Raw genomic sequence first — 19,653 nt, forward strand, 5'->3', positions numbered from 1 at the left:
ACTGTGCTAAAGACATTCTCCAACCATTAAGTGCTGTACTGTTACACCTCTCAGCTCTTGTATCTCATATGACTGAGGGTATGTCTACACTAGAGTTGGAAGGTGTAAATTCCAACTCAAGGAGACATACGTGGGCTACATCTGATAGAGCTAGAGCACTAAAAATAGAAGTCTAGTTGCAACAGCATGAGCAGCTAGCTGACCCAAATATGGAGAGGATTGTACTAGCCCCTTCTGCTGCTCGTACCACTCTGACTACACTCTATCTTTAGCAAGCTAACTCAATCCGAGTTAATGCAGGTATGTCTCAAGCTGGAATTTACACCTTCTAGCTCTAGTATAGACATACTCTTAGTTTGTAACTGGCTGGAACTCACAGAGCTAAAGATACAAATCATTAAAATCATTCACCAACAATTGGTGGGCACTTAGCTGCTGCTGCGGTATAACAGTTGTCATGATTATGGAATATGTCTGGGAACATAATGACTTGGTGAGCATGTGGGATTTGCTTGGAAATGCCACCATGAGCAGTCAGGTTCTGAAGCGAGTGTATCAGGCTTTGGCTGGCCTTCCCAAAGCAATTCATAAGTCTGACTTGAAATTGTCATGAAGGCCTCAAATAAGTGGTCTTTGAAGATTTTGTAGTCCATTATCTCACCTGGGAGTGTACACTTTGCATCTGAGCAACTGGTTTCCTTGCTGGTTCAGTTCAGTAGATACTGCAGTATCCTTGAATCATTTTGTTGGTTCATATAAGTTAGAGATGAAGTGGCATGCCTATGTTTTACTGTTGCCAGATCCTTGATGCAGTTCCTCTCTGATTCTCAACTCCAACTTGGAGGTTTAGATTCATAGATTTATAGATACTAAGGTCAGAAGGGACCATTATGATCATCTAGTCTGACCTCCTGTACAACGCAGGCCACAGAATCTCACCCACCCACTCCTGCGAAAAACCTCACCTATGTCTGAGCTATTGAAGTCCTCAAATTGTGGTTTAAAGACTTCAAGGAGCAGAGAATCCTCCAGCAAGTGACCCGTGCCCCATGCTAGAGAGGAAGGCGAAAAACCTCCAGGGCCTCTTCCAATTTGCCCTGGAGGAAAATTCCTTCCTGACCCCAAATATGGCGATCATCTAAACCCTGAGCATATGGACAAGATTCACCAGCCAGATACTACAGAAAATTCTTTCCTGGGTAACTCAGATCCCACCCCATCTAACATCCCATCACAGGCCATTAGGCCTATTTACCATGAATATTTAAAGATCAATTAATTACCAAAATCATGTTATCCCATCATACCATCTCCTCCATAAACTTATCAAGTTTAATCTTAAAGCCAGATAGATTTTTTTGCCCCCACTGCTTCCCTTGGAAGGCTATTCCTTCTGGCTCAGGTCAAAGCCTCAGCCAATAGATCAACAACTCTCAAATGTCCTCAGCATCAGTCTTGGACTTCCTGAGATCTATTCTCACTACAAACACTGTGTCACCATATCCAGCAGGCCAAACCAAGTTGGAGCTGTGGTACAACCTGGTTAATACTTTCCACTATATGACTGTAGCCATATCTTGGGTGTGTATATACCTAACTCTGACAACCCCTTCCTCCACAAATTAGTCTTGAAATTATTCCTTCTCTGGAATGTAGTAAAGCCCTTAGAAGATCCATTCAGGTTTTTTGTTTTGTTAGTTTAAATCCAGTGAAACAATTGTTCAAGACAATGATCTTTAAATGGCTGTTAGACTGAATTTTCACTGTAGTGGACTAGAAATCCATAGTCCTGAGTTCTATGTCAGTCATTCACTGTGTGACCTTGGGCTTAACCAGTCTGTCTTAATTTTACTATCTACTTACTTCACAGAGGTGTTCTCTGGGTTAATTTTGTGATCGAAAAGTGCTTTGAGATATTGAGTAAAAGGCATAAGTGCAAAATATGTTTAATTCTTAGCAATTCTTCAGGGCATGTTGAAGCTTATTTGGCCAGAGATATGTCAGAAATGATAGTGAGCCTCAGATTAGTACTTGTCAAATGATTTGCTGGGCATCCAAATGGGTATCTCTGTCCTGTATAGTTTTCCAAAGCGGGGCATCATGTATCCACATTAGGAGTATATGTATTATGAAATCTGTTTTTGAGTTGAGTGGAGATTTACTCTGTCTGCCCTGTAGGTGTATATTTTTAAAGAGAAATTTCTATATTAGTTTTTCTGTATTATCTATTTGTTGACAGGTGTCTTTTTCCCAACTATGTGAAAGAAAGTTTTTTTTTTCTTATTAATGTTGCATTCCATGCCTGTTGCACTGGAATGTTGTTAATATCCGTTATCCTTTTTTTCTATAACAGTTTTTTTCATTTCCTATTTCTATTCTGAAACATCCCTAAAACATTTTGGTTTCCAGTAGTAGGATCTGTCAAAATTACTTACCCTGGACAAGAGAGAGAGATTTTCAGAGGGAAATAATTTTAATAGGCTTTCATTCGTCCACCCATTTTACCTACAGAGATGGGGATATTTTGTTATGTCTTTTGTGTTACCATTTTGATGTTAAAAGGAACTGACGTGTAGGGTAAGTATTACATCTATCAGCAGGTATGCTCAAGTCATCCACTGCTGCGGAGGCTTAATGGCTTAAAATATTCAGTTATGAGAGTTCCATCCAAGCCACTTGTTGGAAGCATGAACAAAAGAGCAAAGAGGTATTATAATTATAGAATATGAATTACTGGTAAGTAATGTTCCACAGAACAGGCATAGCATGGGCAGCAGCACTGAAATGTCTCCCATATTACTTCACCAATGTACCTTAATTCTGACCTGGTACCACTTTGAGCAAGAGTGTGTTTCTTTCTACATGCCCATTCATTATTTGGTTGATCTGATGAGACTGCCAAAACATGTGCCATTTGTGATGGTGAAATTGGACTAGGTCACCAAAAAGCCATGAGATGGTCATTGCTGTTTAGTGCCAAATTTGAACCAAAAATGACATAGAAGTAAAAGGCCAATCCCATATGATCCACCTAGTCCTCCCAGGATCTGCCTAAATCAGTACATAATCCTTAATAAGTAGATTTCCATCTCCAGTCTATCTTGATCTGTTCATGGTATTGCAGATTAGCTGTTTTTCACCCCTTAAATACTGATTCAGGAATATTCCTGTTCAGGACCAGAGGCTGGTCTTTGAACTTTGGCTTCACAAGCTTCTTGACATTTGATTAAGTTCAAATAAACTTCTGTCCTGAAGCATTTACTGAAGTAATTTGCTTTCCAACTTATCCACTGTAGAGAAACACTATCGAAAAAGTAGCTGGCAAATTATTATAAGACTCTGTAAAAGAATTTGGCCAGCTAGTATTAGGCAATTGTTTCTGAGCAATGTGTGTTTGGTTCTTGATTCTGAACCACTAAAATTAATGGGTGTTTTAAAAACGGACTTTAATGGTGCAGGATCATGTGCTCGTTCCCTTGACACATTCATTAGTCCAGTTGCAGGGAGATCCAAACTGTAGCCATCCATGCCACTAACATCTATTTTATGGGGGTCCAGAAATTTCCCCCAAGGAGGGGAGTGTCATTTGGGCAGATTTTATTTGATTGATTTTTCATCTCAAAATTCTAAGCGTTTTGCAGTCCTTATTTCAGAGGTTTGATATTTTTTTTTTTCCAAAGTAGCGATACATTTTAAGATAAGGTTGAAGTTTAAGAAGAGTCACATTTGGGACCTGGCAGCCTCAACCGTCTCCCTTGAAGTAATGTACTGTCTGATTCTCTTTCTTTGCTTGTGTTAGAACTGTGAAGTGCCTAAATCCACTTGTCACAGAAACCTAGGGGAAATTATATTAATAATCAAAATAATAATAAGTAGGAAGATAATATTGCAGAGTAAATGTAACTATAGGGAGAAAGTGTTGGTTGCCATGGGTTCTATTTTTTATTAGAAAAAACAACAACCCTTCCTTCCTTCCTTACAAACATATATTATGCAGAAATGTAATTTGGTTTAGACATTATGAGGTCAACTGAATCCAGTAAGAGCCCTTCTGAGGACATCTACTGTTCTAACTCTTCATCTGAATTTCAGTAGAAATTCATTTTGCTCAGCTTATTGAATTCTGGGTTGTTTTAATGCATCTTTGTAAAATGCATTGAATAAGTTTGATCTTCTAATGCTGCCTTTCATTGTCTGTTCCACACAAGAAATTGAAAGGAATTTCTCCTGCACTGTCTGGATCTTTCCTAGCTTTCATTACTTTTGTTTGACCCTAGTACTTGTTAAGTTACCTTTTGAGGTGTGCCCCATATCTTTATCCTTTAAAACACTAAAAAATTTTCTATCTCCTATGTTCTAATTAATGTAAACGTCATTTGCCTATTCATAGATTCATAGATATTTAGGTCAGAAGGGACCTATTCATTCCTCATTGTTAATATTGAAACTCCTTATCTCTTTAGTCTGTTGTCCAGTTCTTTGATATCTATCATGCAAGTACAAGATTATGTACAGTGCTGCAGTTGTGTCATCTCTAGCACTTAGTATTTTGCCCACAGACGACTGGTGCCTCCTGTGATACAGCATGGCCAGAGGGCAGCAGGAGGGTGTTTGTTTGTTTGTTTGTTTGTTTGTTTTTTTTGAAGCAGAAAAGAATTTTATTTGTGTAACACTTACAAAAAATCACCAAAAAGGAAAAAACAAAACTATGCAACAAAACAAAAGCAAACGCAAGGTATAACACAGCAGCCTTCAGGAGGGAGAAGTGTTCAGGCTAGCCTGGGCCCGGGGGGGGAGGGCGGGGGCTTCCTCGACGCTCTTGGTCTTCCACCCTCCTGAGTTACCTGGTGGCCTAGAGCGGGGGGGGGTCTTCCTCGACACTCATGGTCTTCCACCCCCCTCGAGTTACTTAGTGCCACGCCCAGTGTCACCGATTATTCCTCTCCTGAGAGTGCCCGACAAGATGGGCACGGCTCCGGGGTGGGCAGTTTGGGGGTGGGGGGGACGTACACCCACGTGTGATAGGACCCTCCTAGGTGACGGTGATGATGGTATCCACAGTGGCAATGGCTGGGGCTGGGGTCTCTCGCTCTTCCCCTCAATCAAAGGGTCGGACGGAGGGAACCGGACGGGGTCACCGAGCAGAGAACCTCGGACAGCTCCCGTCGCTCCTCGAAGGCGTCAAGGGAGTCGGTGGACGCCGCCCAGAGGAACTCCGCCCTGATACATGAATGTACTGAGGATCGGAAAACGGCCCTACAGTCGCAGGACGCTTCATTGGCCAACCTCCTCTCTCTGGTTTTATAGATGGCAGTTTTAGCTAGGGCTAGGAGGAGGTTAACCAGGAGATCTTGCGATTTTGTGGGGCCACGGATGGGGAGTGTGTAGATAAAAAGGTGAGGGGAAAAGTGTAGCCAAAAGCATAATAAAATATTCGTGAGGAGCCGGAAAAGGGGCTGCAGCCTGGCACACTCTAAATATACGTGCGCCAGGGTTTCCCTCACGTTGCAAAAAGGGCAAGTATTCGGGATGGGGGTGAACCGTGTCAAAAACACGCCCATGCTCACAGCTCCGTGAAGGAGTCGCCAACTAATGTCCCCGACGGGCCTCAGGACCAAGGTGGAATACAGGCTGGCCCACCGGGGCCAGCAGGAGAGTGTTAGAAGGGAGCCTTATTCCCTGTAGAGGGAAGAAAGTTTGCTATAGTTTAATTAAAGCACCTGAAGCCAGTTAGAGCACCTGAAGCCAGTCACCTGATAAAACCCCCCTGCTTTAATCAGACAAGGGAAGGAGTTGAAGCAGAGTGGATTGGTGTTGGAGCAGAGAGCAGTTTGACGGAGTTGAAGCAGAGTGGATTGGTGTTGGAGCAGAGAGCAGTTTGATGGAGTTGAAGCAGAGTGGATTGGTGTTGGAGTAGAGAGAAGTTTGGAGGGAAGCAGAGGAGATTTGGAGAAGTGCTGTGGTGGGCTAAGAAGACCAAGACCCTAGGTAAAGGGACACCTGGTTTGTGCAGGAAGGGAAGTAGCCCAGGTGTAGGAACCGCTAGTTCAAGATGAAGTGAGCTGTAGCTCACGAAAGCTCATGCTCAAATAAATTGGTTAGTCTCTAAGGTGCCACAAGTACTCCTTTTCTTTTTGCGAATACAGACTAACACGGCTGTTACTCTGAAACAAGTGGTTTACCGTTATCCCTAGGGCCCCTGGGCTGGGACCCAGAGTATAGGGTGGGCCTGGGTCCCTCCCTCTCCACTCCTCTCCTCTAGGACACTAGTGGGGCAGTTAATACCCCAGTTCAGGAGCGAGAAATGGTGTCCTGAACCCTCCCCAAGAAGAGAAAGCGTGAGACCCATCAAAGTAGTGCTGGCAATTTGCCACACTCCCCATTGATCCCCTTGATCAATGCTTTATGTTTTGGTGGGTATGTCTACTCTACAGCTGGAACTAGGTTTTCCAGCGTAAGTAGGTAGATGCAGTAGCATTGCTCAAGCTAGCGCACTAAAAATAGCAGTGTAGCCAGGGGTAGCAACTTGGGTTAGCCACCTGTGTATGTACCCAGGGATCCGGCAGGTTCATACTCAGGCAGTTACCCCAAGCTGCGCCCGTGCTACTCCAGCTATGCTGCTATTTTTAGTGTGCTAGCTCAAGCAAGGTTAGCACGTGTCAAGGTTCCTCCCCCACTCTGAACTCTAGGGTACAGATGTAGGGACCTGCATGAAAAACCTCCTAAGCTTATCTTTACCAGCTTAGGTCAAAACTTCCCCAAGGTACAAAATAGTCCACCCTTTGTCCTTGGATTGGCCGCTACCACCACCAAACAAATACTGGTTACTGGGGAAGAGCTGTTTGGACACGTCTTTCCCCCCAAAATACTTCCCAAAACCTTGCACCCCACTTTCTGGACAAGGTTTGGTAAAAAGCCTCACCAATTTGCCTAGGTGACTACAGACCCAGACCCTTGGATCCTAAGAACAATGAACAATCCTCCCAACACTTGCACCCCCCCTTTCCTGGGAAATGTTGGATAAAAAGCCTCACCAATTTGCATAGGTGACCACAGACCCAAACCCTTGGATCTGAGAACAATGAAAAAGCATTCAGTTTTCTTACAAGAAGACTTTTAATAAAAATAGAAGTAATTAGAAATAAGAAATCCCCCCTGTAAAATCAGGATGGTAGATACCTTACAGGGTAATTAGATTCAAAACACAGAGAACCCCTCTAGGCAAAACCTTAAGTTACAAAAAAGATACACAGACAGAAATAGTTATTCTATTCAGCACAATTCTTTTCTCAGCCATTTAAAGAAATCATAATCTAACACGTACCTAGCTAGATTACTTACTAAAAGTTCTAAGACTCCATTCCTGATCTATCCCCGGCAAAGACAGAATATAGACAGACACACAGACCCTTTGTTTCTCTCCCTCCTCCCAGCTTTTGAAAGTATCTTGTCTCCTCATTGGTCATTTTGGTCAGGTGCCAGCGAGGTTACCTTTAGCTTCTTAACCCTTTACAGGTGAGAGGAGATTTCCTCTGGCCAGGAGGGATTTTAAAGGGGTTTACCCTTCCCTTTATATTTATGACAGCACGTGTCTGGGAACCCATACAGGGAGCATGTTCCCAGCTGCATGTAGACATGCCCTGAGATCCCAAAAGGAATTATTACTATATTTTGATGCACTGTACTAATTTATTCTCTGTGTGATAGTGCCTCCTAAAACTCCCATTTCTAATTCAAACTTCTCTATGTATTCTATCAGCTAAAAGGAGTGATTTTCTGTTTACCTACTGTCAAAACTACATAACCAAAACTTTCCATCACTTCATTTTTCCTAGCCATTATGAAAGCTATCTGCACAGTTTTTAGTGCCTGGCTTGTCCTAGCTCTAACCACTCTTGATCCCATTTTGCATGGCACACAAGTCATCACACATACATGTATGTCAGATTAGGCCCAATTTAAAATTATATCCTGTATTTCTCTGTGCATAGCAAAAGGGGGCCGAATGCTGTTTCCTTTATTCATGTAAATAGTCCTGTTGACTTTTGTGACTATTTTCCCATATGTAGTGTATACTATTTGGTTCAGTGTCTTTATGTGATAGGTGCTGGGTCCCTAGGTGCAGGTGATGAACAGAGATGTGAAATTCAGCCCTACAGTGATTTGAAGTGCAGGGGCCTGACTCTCTTCTCACACTGGTTTTATGCTGGTGTAACACCACTGATTTCAGTGGATCTGCTCTTCATTTACATCCATGTAAGAGAGATCAGAATCAGGACCAAAGACTTCAGTATTTTTTTGAGACACATGTTTTCAGTAGGTTGGAGCAGTTCTGCTGGGCAAATTGTGGACTCCTTTCTTAAGGCTGGACTTCTTTATGGAAACACCCAGGTAGGGGACAGGAAACTTCACAATCTCCACCTACCCTCCCCCCCAGGAGGGGAGTCCACAAACCCTTTCCCCTTACTGCAGATCTCTTGAGATGAGGAAGGACCTCAAGAGCTGATCCTATATCCCCTGCTCTGGTGCCATATGGCTACCAGCTGGCAGTGTGGGGTTCGCCATCTGGCACCTGTCCCTAAAATCCCTTTTTGAGGAAGATTCCCTGCATGGAGGGCGATCCTGGAGAAAGTTAATAAAGCTTATGGGCTCCAGGCAGTGGCAGGGCTTATAGCGTGGAAGGCAGGGGGTGTAACACCCTCCTCTCCCCCAACTCACTGACTTTTAGGTGTATTTGTGGCGCCTTTTCAAGCCAGTAGGTATAATTGAAAGTGGCACTACTGATGACCCATTGTCCCTCTTGGTTCTGCCACTGCTCAGAACCTGGCTCTGCTACTGGCTCCAGGGAGGATGATCTGCATTCCTGCAGCCATTCACCTCCGTCCTACACACTTGATCCTGCAAGATGCCTTCGTGTGATCCAGGGAATGAGACTGTGCTTTTCTATAAATGCTTGATCATACCTGCTGCCTATGGGAAAGCAGAGATCCATCTGTGCATAAGGGAACCCTGGGCTCGGGTCTCCAAAGGTCCATTTTTTAATCTGGCAAAATCCCATTAATTTCAGTGGGAATTTGCCTGAGTTTGAGCTAAGTAAATCTGCATAAAGAGCATCTCCTCAATATTTGGTATGGTATTGTTGAAAGCAATAAACTCTAGAGAGCACAAAAGTGACATTATTGTCATATCAATTGATACTTTCTAGGTAAATTCTTTTAAAATTAAACTGAATGATGGTGGTGTTCTTAATAGATGCTTCCTTTGATTTCATTTTGCACTCAGTACCCCAGAAGAAGCTTTGTGTTGACTCCTCTGTTCTGTTAATATTTTTATTGGTTTTCCAAACATTAGCGTGAAATATGGTTTTCTATCTAGTTACAAAAAGTGATAGCCACATAGTTTTCTTTGCTATTTTTGTTCCACATAATGCATTAGCTCTCAACTGTTACTCGTATTTCCTCACTTTAGGTGGAGTGGATTCCTCCTTTGTGCCATTGCAATGCTCCTTGTGATATTCCCAATGTTTACTTTCCCAAAAAAGCTCCCACCGCGACATAAAAAGAAGAAGAAAAAGAAGATGAGCTCTGATGACATTTCAAGTGATGATGATGTCATGAAAGAGAAAACCAACAGCAAAAGACAAGTGGATAGTTCAATTCCTGCTTCTATGGGATTTGGAAAGAATGTTAAAGGTAAAGCATATATATTTTTTTAAAGGAGCACATGTACAATAGGGTTTAAGATCGTACACAGGGCTATATTCTGGACCTGCATGAATTTAACTGAGGGCAGAATTTGGCCATATTATACTTGTTGATATTAAAAAGAGATGGACATTTTTGATGAGAAAAGTTTTAATAGATGGTCTATTCTTCTAATTATAAAGCACAGTTACGATTGACATACTGAATGCTGAAAGCACAGTAACATGAATACCTTTTCCTTAAATTATCACAGTGTGTTTAATATTTAGCTGCAGAGAGGTAACATATTTGCTTTGTTTTAACAAATGTCTTCTGTGCTGAGAAAAAAATGAATAGTTTTTTTCTACAGCTTTTTAACTTGGCTAAACCATATCTATCTATCTATTTATCTTATTTATTTACTTTACTTATTTATATGACCTCCATTATCATAGTATCTGAGTGCCTCACAATCTTTAATGTAAATATATACATCTTCACTGAAGCCATATTATTCTTATTGGAATAAAGTGCTCCTCTTACTTGTAATAGTCTGTCAAAAATGGAAAAAGGAATCCTTGCTCATCATCTTTTCTTATGTTGGGGCAATAAGTTGTGGAATATTTTATTATTCCATATACATTTTCTGCCAGTTCGATATTAAGTTTCTATGGGTCTACTTTCAGAGTGCTATGTTTCTGTCAGGTTCTGAAATCAGGAAATAATAATAATACTCACTAAAGCAAAGGGATCCACCAGTAATTATACTAGACTTAGGGTATGTCTACACTACGGAATAAGGTCGAATTTATAGAAGTCGGTTTTTTAGAAATCGGTTTTATATATTCGAGTGTGTGTGTCCCCACAGAAGTGCATTAAGTGCATTAACTCGGCGGAGTGCTTCCACAGTACCGAGGCTAGAGTCGACTTCTGGAGCGTTGCACTGTGGGTAGCTATCCCACAGTTCCCGCAGTCTCCGCTGCCCATTGGAATTCTGAGTTGAGATCCCAATGCCTGATGGGGCTGAAACATTGTCGCGGGTGGTTCTGGGTACATATCGTCAGTCCCCCCCTTCCCTCCGTCCCTCCGTGAAAGCAAGGGCAGACAATTGTTTCGCGCCTTTTTTCCTGAGTTACCTGTGCAGACGCCATACCACCGCAAGCATGGAGCCCGCTCAGGTAACCGTCACCGTATGTCTCCTGGGTGCTGGCAGACGTGGCACGGCATTGCTACACAGTAGCAGCAACCCATTGCCTTGTGGCAGCAGACGGTACAATACGACTGGTAGCCGTCCTCGTCATGTCCGAGGTACTCCTGGTCGCCTGTGTGATCAGGAGCGCCTGGGCAGACATGGGCGCAGGGACTAAATTTTTAGTGACTTGACCAGGTCATTTTTTTTAGTCCGGCAGTCAGTCCTATTGAACCGTCTTATGGTGAGCAGGCAGGCAATATGTCCTTCTGCACCGTCTGCTGCCAGCCAAAGATGTAAAAGATAGATGGAGTGGATCAAAACAAGAAATAGACCAGATTTGTTTGTACTCATTTGCCTCCTCCCCTGTCTAGGGGAATCATTCCTCTAGGTCACACTGCAGTCACTCACAGAGAAGGTGCAGCGAGGTAGATCTAGCCATGTATCAATCAGAGGCCAGGCTAACCTCCTTGTTCCAATAAGAACAATAACTTAGGTGCACCATTTCTTATTGGAACCCTCCGTGAAGTCAACCCTGTAAGCCGTGTCCTCAGTCGCCCCTCCCTGCGTCAGAGCAACGGCAAACAATCGTGCATCTGAGTTGAGAGTGCTGTCCAGAGCAGTCACAATGGAGCACTCTGATTGGGCTAAAACATTGTCGCGGGTGGTTCTGGGTACATATTGTCCGGCCCCCGTTCCCTCCCTCCCTCCGTGAAGGCAAGGGCAGACAATTGTTTCGCGCCTTTTTTCCTGAGTTACCTGTGCGGACGCCATACCACCGCAAGCATGGAGCCCGCTCAGGTAACCGTCACCATATGTCTCCTGGGTGCTGGCAGACGCGGTACGGCATTGCTACACAGTAGCAGCAACCCATTGCCTTCTGGCAGCAGACGGTACAGTACGACTGGTAGCCGTCCTCGTCATGTCCGAGGTGTTCCTGGTCGCCTGTGTGAGGTCGATCAGGAGCGCCTGGGCAGACATGGGCGCAGGGACTAAATTTTTAGTGACTTGACCAGGTCATTTTTTTTAGTCCGGCAGTCAGTCCTATTGAACCGTCTTATGGTGAGCAGGCAGGCAATATGGATTGCTAGCAGTCCTATTGCACCGTCTTCTGCCGAGCAGCCATGAGATGTGGATGGCTTGCAGTCCTTCTGCACCGTCTGCTGCTAGCCAAAGATGTAAAAGATAGATGGAGTGGATCAAAACAAGAAATAGACCAGATTTGTTTTGTACTCATTTGCCTTCTCCCCTGTCTAGGGGACTCATTCCTCTAGGTCACACTGCAGTCACGCACAGAGAAGGTGCAGCGAGGTAGATCTAGCCATGTATCAATCAGAGGCCAGGCTAACCTCCTTGTTCCAATAAGAACAATAACTTAGGTGCACCATTTCTTATTGGAACCCTCCGTGAACTCTACCCTTGTAAGCCGTGTCCTCAGTCGCCCCTCCCTGCGTCAGAGCAACGGCAAACAATCGTGCATCTGAGTTGAGAGTGCTGTCCAGAGCAGCCCAATGGAGCACTCTGATTGGGCTAAAACATTGTCGCGGGTGGTTCTGGGTACATATTGTCCGGCCCCCGTTCCCTCCCTCCCTCCGTGAAGGCAAGGGCAGACAATTGTTTCGCGCCTTTTTTCCTGAGTTACCTGTGCGGACACCATACCACCGCAAGCATGGAGCCCGCTCAGGTAACCGTCACCATATGTCTCCTGGGTGCTGGCAGACGCGGTACGGCATTGCTACACAGTAGCAGCAACCCATTGCCTTCTGGCAGCAGACGGTGCAGTATGACTGGTACCCGTCCTCGTCATGTCCGAGGTGCTCCTGGCCACGTCGGCTGGGAGCGCCTGGGCAGACATGGGCGCAGGGACTAAATTTTTGGTGACTTGACCAGGTCATTCTCTTTAGTCCTGCAGTCAGTCGTATTGAACCGTCTAATGGTGAGCAGGCAGGCAATACGGATTGCTAGCAGTCGTATTGTACCATCTTCTGCCGGGCAGGCAAGAGATGACGATGGCTAGCAATCGTATTGTACCATCTTCTGCCGGGCAGGCAAGAGATGACGATGGCTAGCAATCGTACTGTGCCATCTTCTGCCAGGCAGGCAAGAGATGAGGATGGCTAGCAGTCGTACTGTGCCATCTTCTGCCGAGCAGCCATGAGATGTGGATGGCTTGCAGTCCTTCTGCACCGTCTGCTGCCAGCCAAAGATGTAAAAGATAGATGGAGTGGATCAAAACAAGAAATAGACCAGATTTGTTTTGTACTCATTTGCCTCCTGCCCTGTCTAGGGGACTCATTCCTCTAGGTCACACTGCAGTCACTCACAGAGAAGGTGCTGCGAGGTAGATCTAGCCATGTATCAATCAGAGGCCAGGCTAACCTCCTTGTTCCAATAAGAACAATAACTTAGGTGCACCATTTCTTATTGGAACCCTCCGTGAAGTCCTGCCTGAACTACTCCTTGATGTAAAGCCACCCCCTTTGTGGATTTTAGCCTCCTGAAGCCAACCCTGTAAGCCGTGTCGTCAGTCGCCCCTCCCTCCGTCAGAGCAACGGAAGACAATCATTCCGCGCCTTTTTTCTGTGCGGACGCCATACCAAGGCAAGCATGGAGTCCGCTCAGCTCACTTTGGCAATTAGGAGCACATTAAACACCACACGCATTATCCAGCAGTATATGCAGCACCAGAACCTGGCAAAGCGCTACCGGGCGAGGAGGCGACGTCAGCGCGGTCACGTGAGTGATCAGGACATGGACACAGATTTCTCTGAAAGCATGGGCCCTGCCAATGCATGCATAATGGTGCTAATGGGGCAGGTTCATGCTGTGGAACGCCGATTCTGGGCTCGGGAAACAAGCACAGACTGGTGGGACCGCATAGTGTTGCAGGTCTGGGACGATTCCCAGTGGCTGCGAAACTTTCGCATGCGTAAGGGCACTTTCATGGAACTTTGTGACTTGCTTTCCCCTGCCCTGAAGCGCATGAATACCAAGATGAGAGCAGCCCTCACAGTTGAGAAACGAGTGGCGATAGCCCTGTGGAAGCTTGCAATGCCAGACAGCTACCGGTCAGTTGGGAATCAATTTGGAGTGGGCAAATCTACTGTGGGGGCTGCTGTGATGCAAGTAGCCCACGCAATCAAAGATCTGCTGATATCAAGGGTAGTGACCTTGGGAAATGTGCAGGTCATAGTGGATGGCTTTGCTGCAATGGGATTCCCTAACTGTGGTGGGGCCATAGACGGAACCCATATCCCTATCTTGGCACCGGAGCACCAAGCCGGCGAGTACATAAACCGCAAGGGGTACTTTTCAATAGTGCTGCAAGCTCTGGTGGATCACAAGGGACGTTTCACCAACATCAACGTGGGATGGCCGGGAAAGGTACATGACGCTCGCATCTTCAGGAACTCTGGTCTGTTTCAAAAGCTTCAAGAAGGGACTTTATTCCCAGACCAGAAAATAACTGTTGGTGATGTTGAAATGCCTATATGTATCCTTGGGGACCCAGCCTACCCCTTAATGCCATGGCTCATGAAGCCGTACACAGGCAGCCTGGACAGCAGTCAGGAGCTGTTCAACTACAGGCTGAGCAAGTGCAGAATGGTGGTAGAATGTGCATTTGGACGTTTAAAGGCGCGCTGGCGCAGTTTACTGACTCGGTTAGACCTCAGCGAAACCAATATTCCCACTGTTATTACTGCTTGCTGTGTGCTCCACAATATCTGTGAGAGTAAGGGGGAGACGTTTATGGCGGGGTGGGAGGTTGAGGCAAATCGCCTGGCTGCTGGTTACGCGCAGCCAGACACCAGGGCGGTTAGAAGAGCACAGGAGGGTGCGGTACGCATCAGAGAGGCTTTGAAAACCAGTTTCATGACTGGCCAGGCTACGGTGTGAAAGTTCTGTTTGTTTCTCCTTGATGAAACCCCCCGCCCCTTGGTTCACTCTACTTCCTTGTAAGCTAACCACCCTCCCCTCCTCCCTTTGATCACCTCTTGCAGAGGCAATAAAGTCATTGTTGCTTCACATTCATGCATTCTTTATTCATTCATCACACAAATAGGGGGATGACTACCAAGGTAGCCCAGGAGGGGTGGTGGAGGAGGGAAGGAAAATGCCACACAGCACTTTAAAAGTTTACAACTTTAAAATTTATTGAATGACAGCCTTCTTTTTTTGGGGCAATCCTCTGTGGTGGAGTGGCTGGTTGGCCGGTGGCCCCCCCACCGCGTTCTTGGGCGACTGGGTGTGGAGGCTATGGAACTTGGGGAGGAGGGCGGTTGGTTACACAGGGGCTGTAGTGGCAGTCTGTGCTCCAGCTGCCTTTGCTGCAGCTCAACCATACACTGGAGCATACTGGTTTGGTCCTCCAGCAGCCTCAGCATTGAATCCTGCCTCCTCTCATCACGCTGTCGCCACATTCGAGCTTCAGCCCTCTCTTCAGCCCGCCACTTACTCTCTTCAGCCCGCCACCTCTCCTCCTGGTCATTTTGTGCTTTCCTGCAGTCTGACATTATTTGCCTCCACGCATTCGTCTGTGCTCTGTCAGTGTGGGAGGACAGCTTGAGCTCGGAGAACATTTCATCTCGAGTGCGTTTTTTTTTCTTTCTAATCTTCACTAGCCTCTGGGAAGGAGAAGATCCTGTGATCATTGAAACACATGCAGCTGGTGGAGAAAAGAAAAGGGACAGCGGTATTTAAAAAGACACATTTTATAAAACACTGGCTACACTCTTTCAGGGTAAACCTTGCTGTTAACATTACATACATAGCACATGTGCTTTCGTTACAAGGTCGCATTTTGCCTCCCCCCACCGCGTGGCTACCCCCTCAACCCTCCCCCCTCCCTGTGGCTAACAGCGGGGAACATTTCTGTTCAGCCGCAGGCAAACAGCCCAGCAGGAATGGGCTCCTCTGAGTGTCCCCTGAAGAAAAGCACCCTATTTCAACCAGGTGACCATGGATTATATCTCACTCTCCTGAGGATAACACATGAACGGATGTTGCTTGAACGCCAGCAAACATACACTGCAATGCTTTGTTGTACAATGATTCCCGAGTACGTGTTACTGGCCTGGAGTGGTATAGTGTCCTACCATGAAGGACGCAATAAGTCTGCCCTCCCCAGAAACCTTTTGCAAAGGCTTTGGGAGTATATCCAGGAGAGCCGCGAATGCCAGGGCAGAGTAATCCTTTCACATGCTTGCTTTTAAACCATGTATAGTATTTTAAAAGGTACACTCACCGGAGGTCCCTTCTCCGCCTGCTGGGTCCAGGAGGCAGCCTTGGGTGGGTTCAGGGGGTACTGGCTCCAGGTCCAGGGTGAGAAACAGTTCCTGGCTGTCGGGAAAACCGGTTTCTCCGCTTGCTTGCTGTGAGCTATCTACAACCTCCTCCTCATCATCATCTTCTTCGTCCCCAAAACCTGCTTCCGTATTGCCTCCATCTCCATTGAAGGAGTCAAACAACACGGCTGGGGTAGTGGTGGCTGAACCCCCTAAAATGGCATGCAGCTCATCATAGAAGCGGCATGTTTGGGGCTCTGACCCGGAGCGGCCGTTCGCCTCTCTGGTTTTCTGGTAGGCTTGCCTCAGCTCCTTCAGTTTCACGCGGCACTGCTTCGGGTCCCTGTTATGGCCTCTGTCCTTCATGCCCTGGGAGATCTTGACAAAGGTTTTGGCATTTCGAAAACTGGAACGGAGTTCTGATAGCACGGATTCCTCTCCCCATACAGCGATCAGATCCCGTACCTCCCGTTCGGTCCATGCTGGAGCTCTTTTGCGATTCTGAGACTCCATCATGGTCACCTCTGCTGATGAGCTCTGCATGGTCACCTGCAGCTTGCCACGCTGGCCAAACAGGAAATGAGATTCAAAAGTTCGCGGTTCTTTTCCTGTCTACCTGGCCAGTGCATCTGAGTTGAGAGAGCTGTCCAGAGCGGTCAAAATGGAGCACTCTGGGATAGCTCCCGGAGGCCAATACCGTCGAATTGTGTCCACAGTACCCCAAATTCGACCCGGCAAGGCCGATTTAAGCGCTAATCCGCTTGTCAGGGGTGGAGTAAGGAAATGGATTTTAAGAGCCCTTTAAGTCGAAATAAAGGGCTTCATCGTGTGGACGGGTGCAGGTTTACATCGATTTAATGCTGCTAAATTCAACCTAAAGTCCTAGTGTAGACCAGGGCTTACATTTTATTCAATAACACTATTAGTGTAAAGTCTAACCATTGTTGAAATGTAACTGGAAGAAAGGCAATAGTGTCACTTTTTAAAAAATGAGTGAATTTAGAGCTCATGAAAGAGAGATTGATAGCATAGGCTTAATTAAGTAAGGCATAAAGTGGAATGGTACAGGACAAGATTTCTGCTACAGTTCTGTGAATCCATCTGGGTCTTTATACTATTGCTGTTCTAATTTTGGGTACCTGTGAAGTGGCTGTTAAAGGTGCCAAGTTTGTGGCATTTTTCTGATTAGCACAATGGGAACTATGAAGAGACCATGAAAGCTCCTGTCATTTGTGCCATTAGACAGAATTTGAACTCCCGACTCTAGAGGTATGCCTGCACAACAATTAAACACCCAGAGCTGGTCCATGTCAGCTGACCTGGGCCAGCTGCAGGTGGAGCCTGAGCCTGAATGTCTACACTGCAGTTTTATAGCCCTGGAGCCCAAGTCTTGTGAGCCTGAGTCAGCTGATCTGGGCCAGCTGCAGTTGTTTAATTGCTATGTAGACATAGCCTAGATGTACAGTTAGCACTGGACTGAATGTTACAATTGCTCTTAGTGTTGGTGACAGTCCTGAATTTTGATCACATATTTATTAATAATCTGTTCTTTTAACCATTAGACAAGGGGTTAACCATACTAATGGTATTCTCTAATTTAATTGTAAGGAGCATCCGCCCACATCTGTAATACCTTTCTTTGCAAGACATTTGCTATCTCTCAGATGCGTATAGTTATAACAGCTGCAAGTCCTGTTAGTCTCTGTGGAAAATTGATAAAATAATGGAAAGTCAAAAAGGCCATAATTGTGTTGTGTGCTGGTTGTCTCGGCAGTACAATAACTGTGTCATAACCAGATGTGCATAGCAAACAAGACAGAGGTACAAGGTCACATTCTTTAGGACTTCCTTCATTTTGTGTCTCAATCAGAGGTGAGTAGTGATGACACAATGGTGCATTCAGAGGGGCTCAAAAGATAATGGATTCAGAGGCAAATAATTGGATGTAGTTACTTCTCTAGAGACTGCTATCCGCACAGCACTAGTGGCTTTTATTAGGTAAAATTGTTTTCACAAGTCGATGTAGCCAGTTGGATTTCTTTCTTCAGGCATTAGGGGCATGCCATTGGCAGAAGTAATTCTGAGAGCTCTGGCTAGGTCCAGAGTGTGTCACTAGCTTTGGGAGGTCTGGGAAACATGAGCACGTTTCCTGTTATCAGCATGATATGCCCAAGTCTCTCAAATCGCACAATATTTTAAGATGAAGGGCCTGTTCTGTTTGTACAGGCACCTGGCCACAATAAAGAAGAAAAACAAATTAATTTTTTTAGAGAGATCCTTCCAGATACTTACTCTGAAGGAATAACAACCAGTAGTTTCATATTTCCTTCTGTTTCATGTACTCATCCTAACTACATATAACAATGGTACATACTGTATAGGGACCAATTCACAATTTTTTAGTCACTGAAAACATTAGTAAATCACCCCAGTATTGGCCATTGTATTAAAAGTTCTCAGTTTCACCACAAGAGAGATTCACCATGTGGAACGGTTAAGAACTGCACTATATTTTGGAGGTAAGAAAGATGTTGAACAAGTTGAGATTGCTCAAGGAAAAGAGATTTGCCTTAAATCATGATAGCTTTTCAAACAGGATGCCTTGAGTCAGGTGCCTAACCCATTCCCTGTAAAAACAGTGGCAGCACACACCCAAATTCACACAATGGATGGGGAAGCCACATTTAGCCTTTAGCTCAGTGGCTAGGGAACTCCCCCAGGATGTGAGAGACCTTTGTTCAATTCCTTCTTCTACCTGATGAGGAGAAGGGATTTGAATATAGGTTTCATAGCTCTCAGGTGAGTGCCTTAATATACGGACTATGGGATATTCTGATGGGAGGGGGTCTCTCTATCTCTCCTCTTGAAGCCATTCCACTTTGTATAAAAAATATGTATTGGACCATAGAGACAGTATGACTCTATAGTCCGGTGCTTAGGGCACTCACCTCTGAGAGAGAGGCACTTTTTGAGAATGCCTACTGGATCGGGCCCTGCAGCCAGGATAGGTGTGGGAATGCTGATCTTCACGTGGTTTGAGAGTCCTGCTGGGGCTTAGGTGTGAGGTAGGCACTCAGTGCCTAAACTGAGGCATTGTGCCCAGCAGCATAAATATAGGTGCTCATGGGACTTTAACATAAAAAAATGTAAGCACCAGGGGATTTTGGGAGCTTCCATAACTAGTCAGTAGCCGAGCAGGGGTTTTAAGAGTTTCGGTGGCACCTACACGATGGAATTAGGAGCAGAAGTCCTTTTGTGGATCTGAGCCCTTGTAAGCAAAACAAAACAAAAGATACGGTAACTGACAAACACAATTTAAACTCTTGAGGAGAAGTCCAAGCCAGACTCAGAAGAAGAAATAAAAGGAATGGAGTAAAGAGAAAGTTGGGTATAACATATGAAGGAAAATAGAGAGTACTGTACAATGTAAGTATCTTGGGCCAGAGCAGGTGTATAATATATAAACCAAGGTTTGATCCCATAAGTGTCGATAAAT

The 19,653-nt window shown here is 45.2% G+C and overlaps 1 protein-coding gene across 2 annotated transcripts in view; it reads left to right on the forward strand.

Annotated features, from left to right (window-relative positions):
• SLCO5A1 (solute carrier organic anion transporter family member 5A1) overlaps positions 1 to 19,653 on the forward strand; it is a 121,956-nt gene that overhangs the window by 53,815 nt on the left and 48,488 nt on the right. For both annotated transcript variants that reach the window (XM_074944262.1, XM_074944263.1), the window contains exon 4: positions 9,469 to 9,692. In XM_074944262.1, coding sequence (XP_074800363.1) covers positions 9,469 to 9,692 — 224 coding nt within the window. The remainder of the gene's footprint in view (positions 1 to 9,468; positions 9,693 to 19,653) is intronic.

Source organism: Natator depressus, chromosome 2 (genome assembly GCF_965152275.1).
Source record: "Natator depressus isolate rNatDep1 chromosome 2, rNatDep2.hap1, whole genome shotgun sequence".
NCBI classification, from domain to species: Eukaryota; Metazoa; Chordata; order Testudines; family Cheloniidae; genus Natator; species Natator depressus.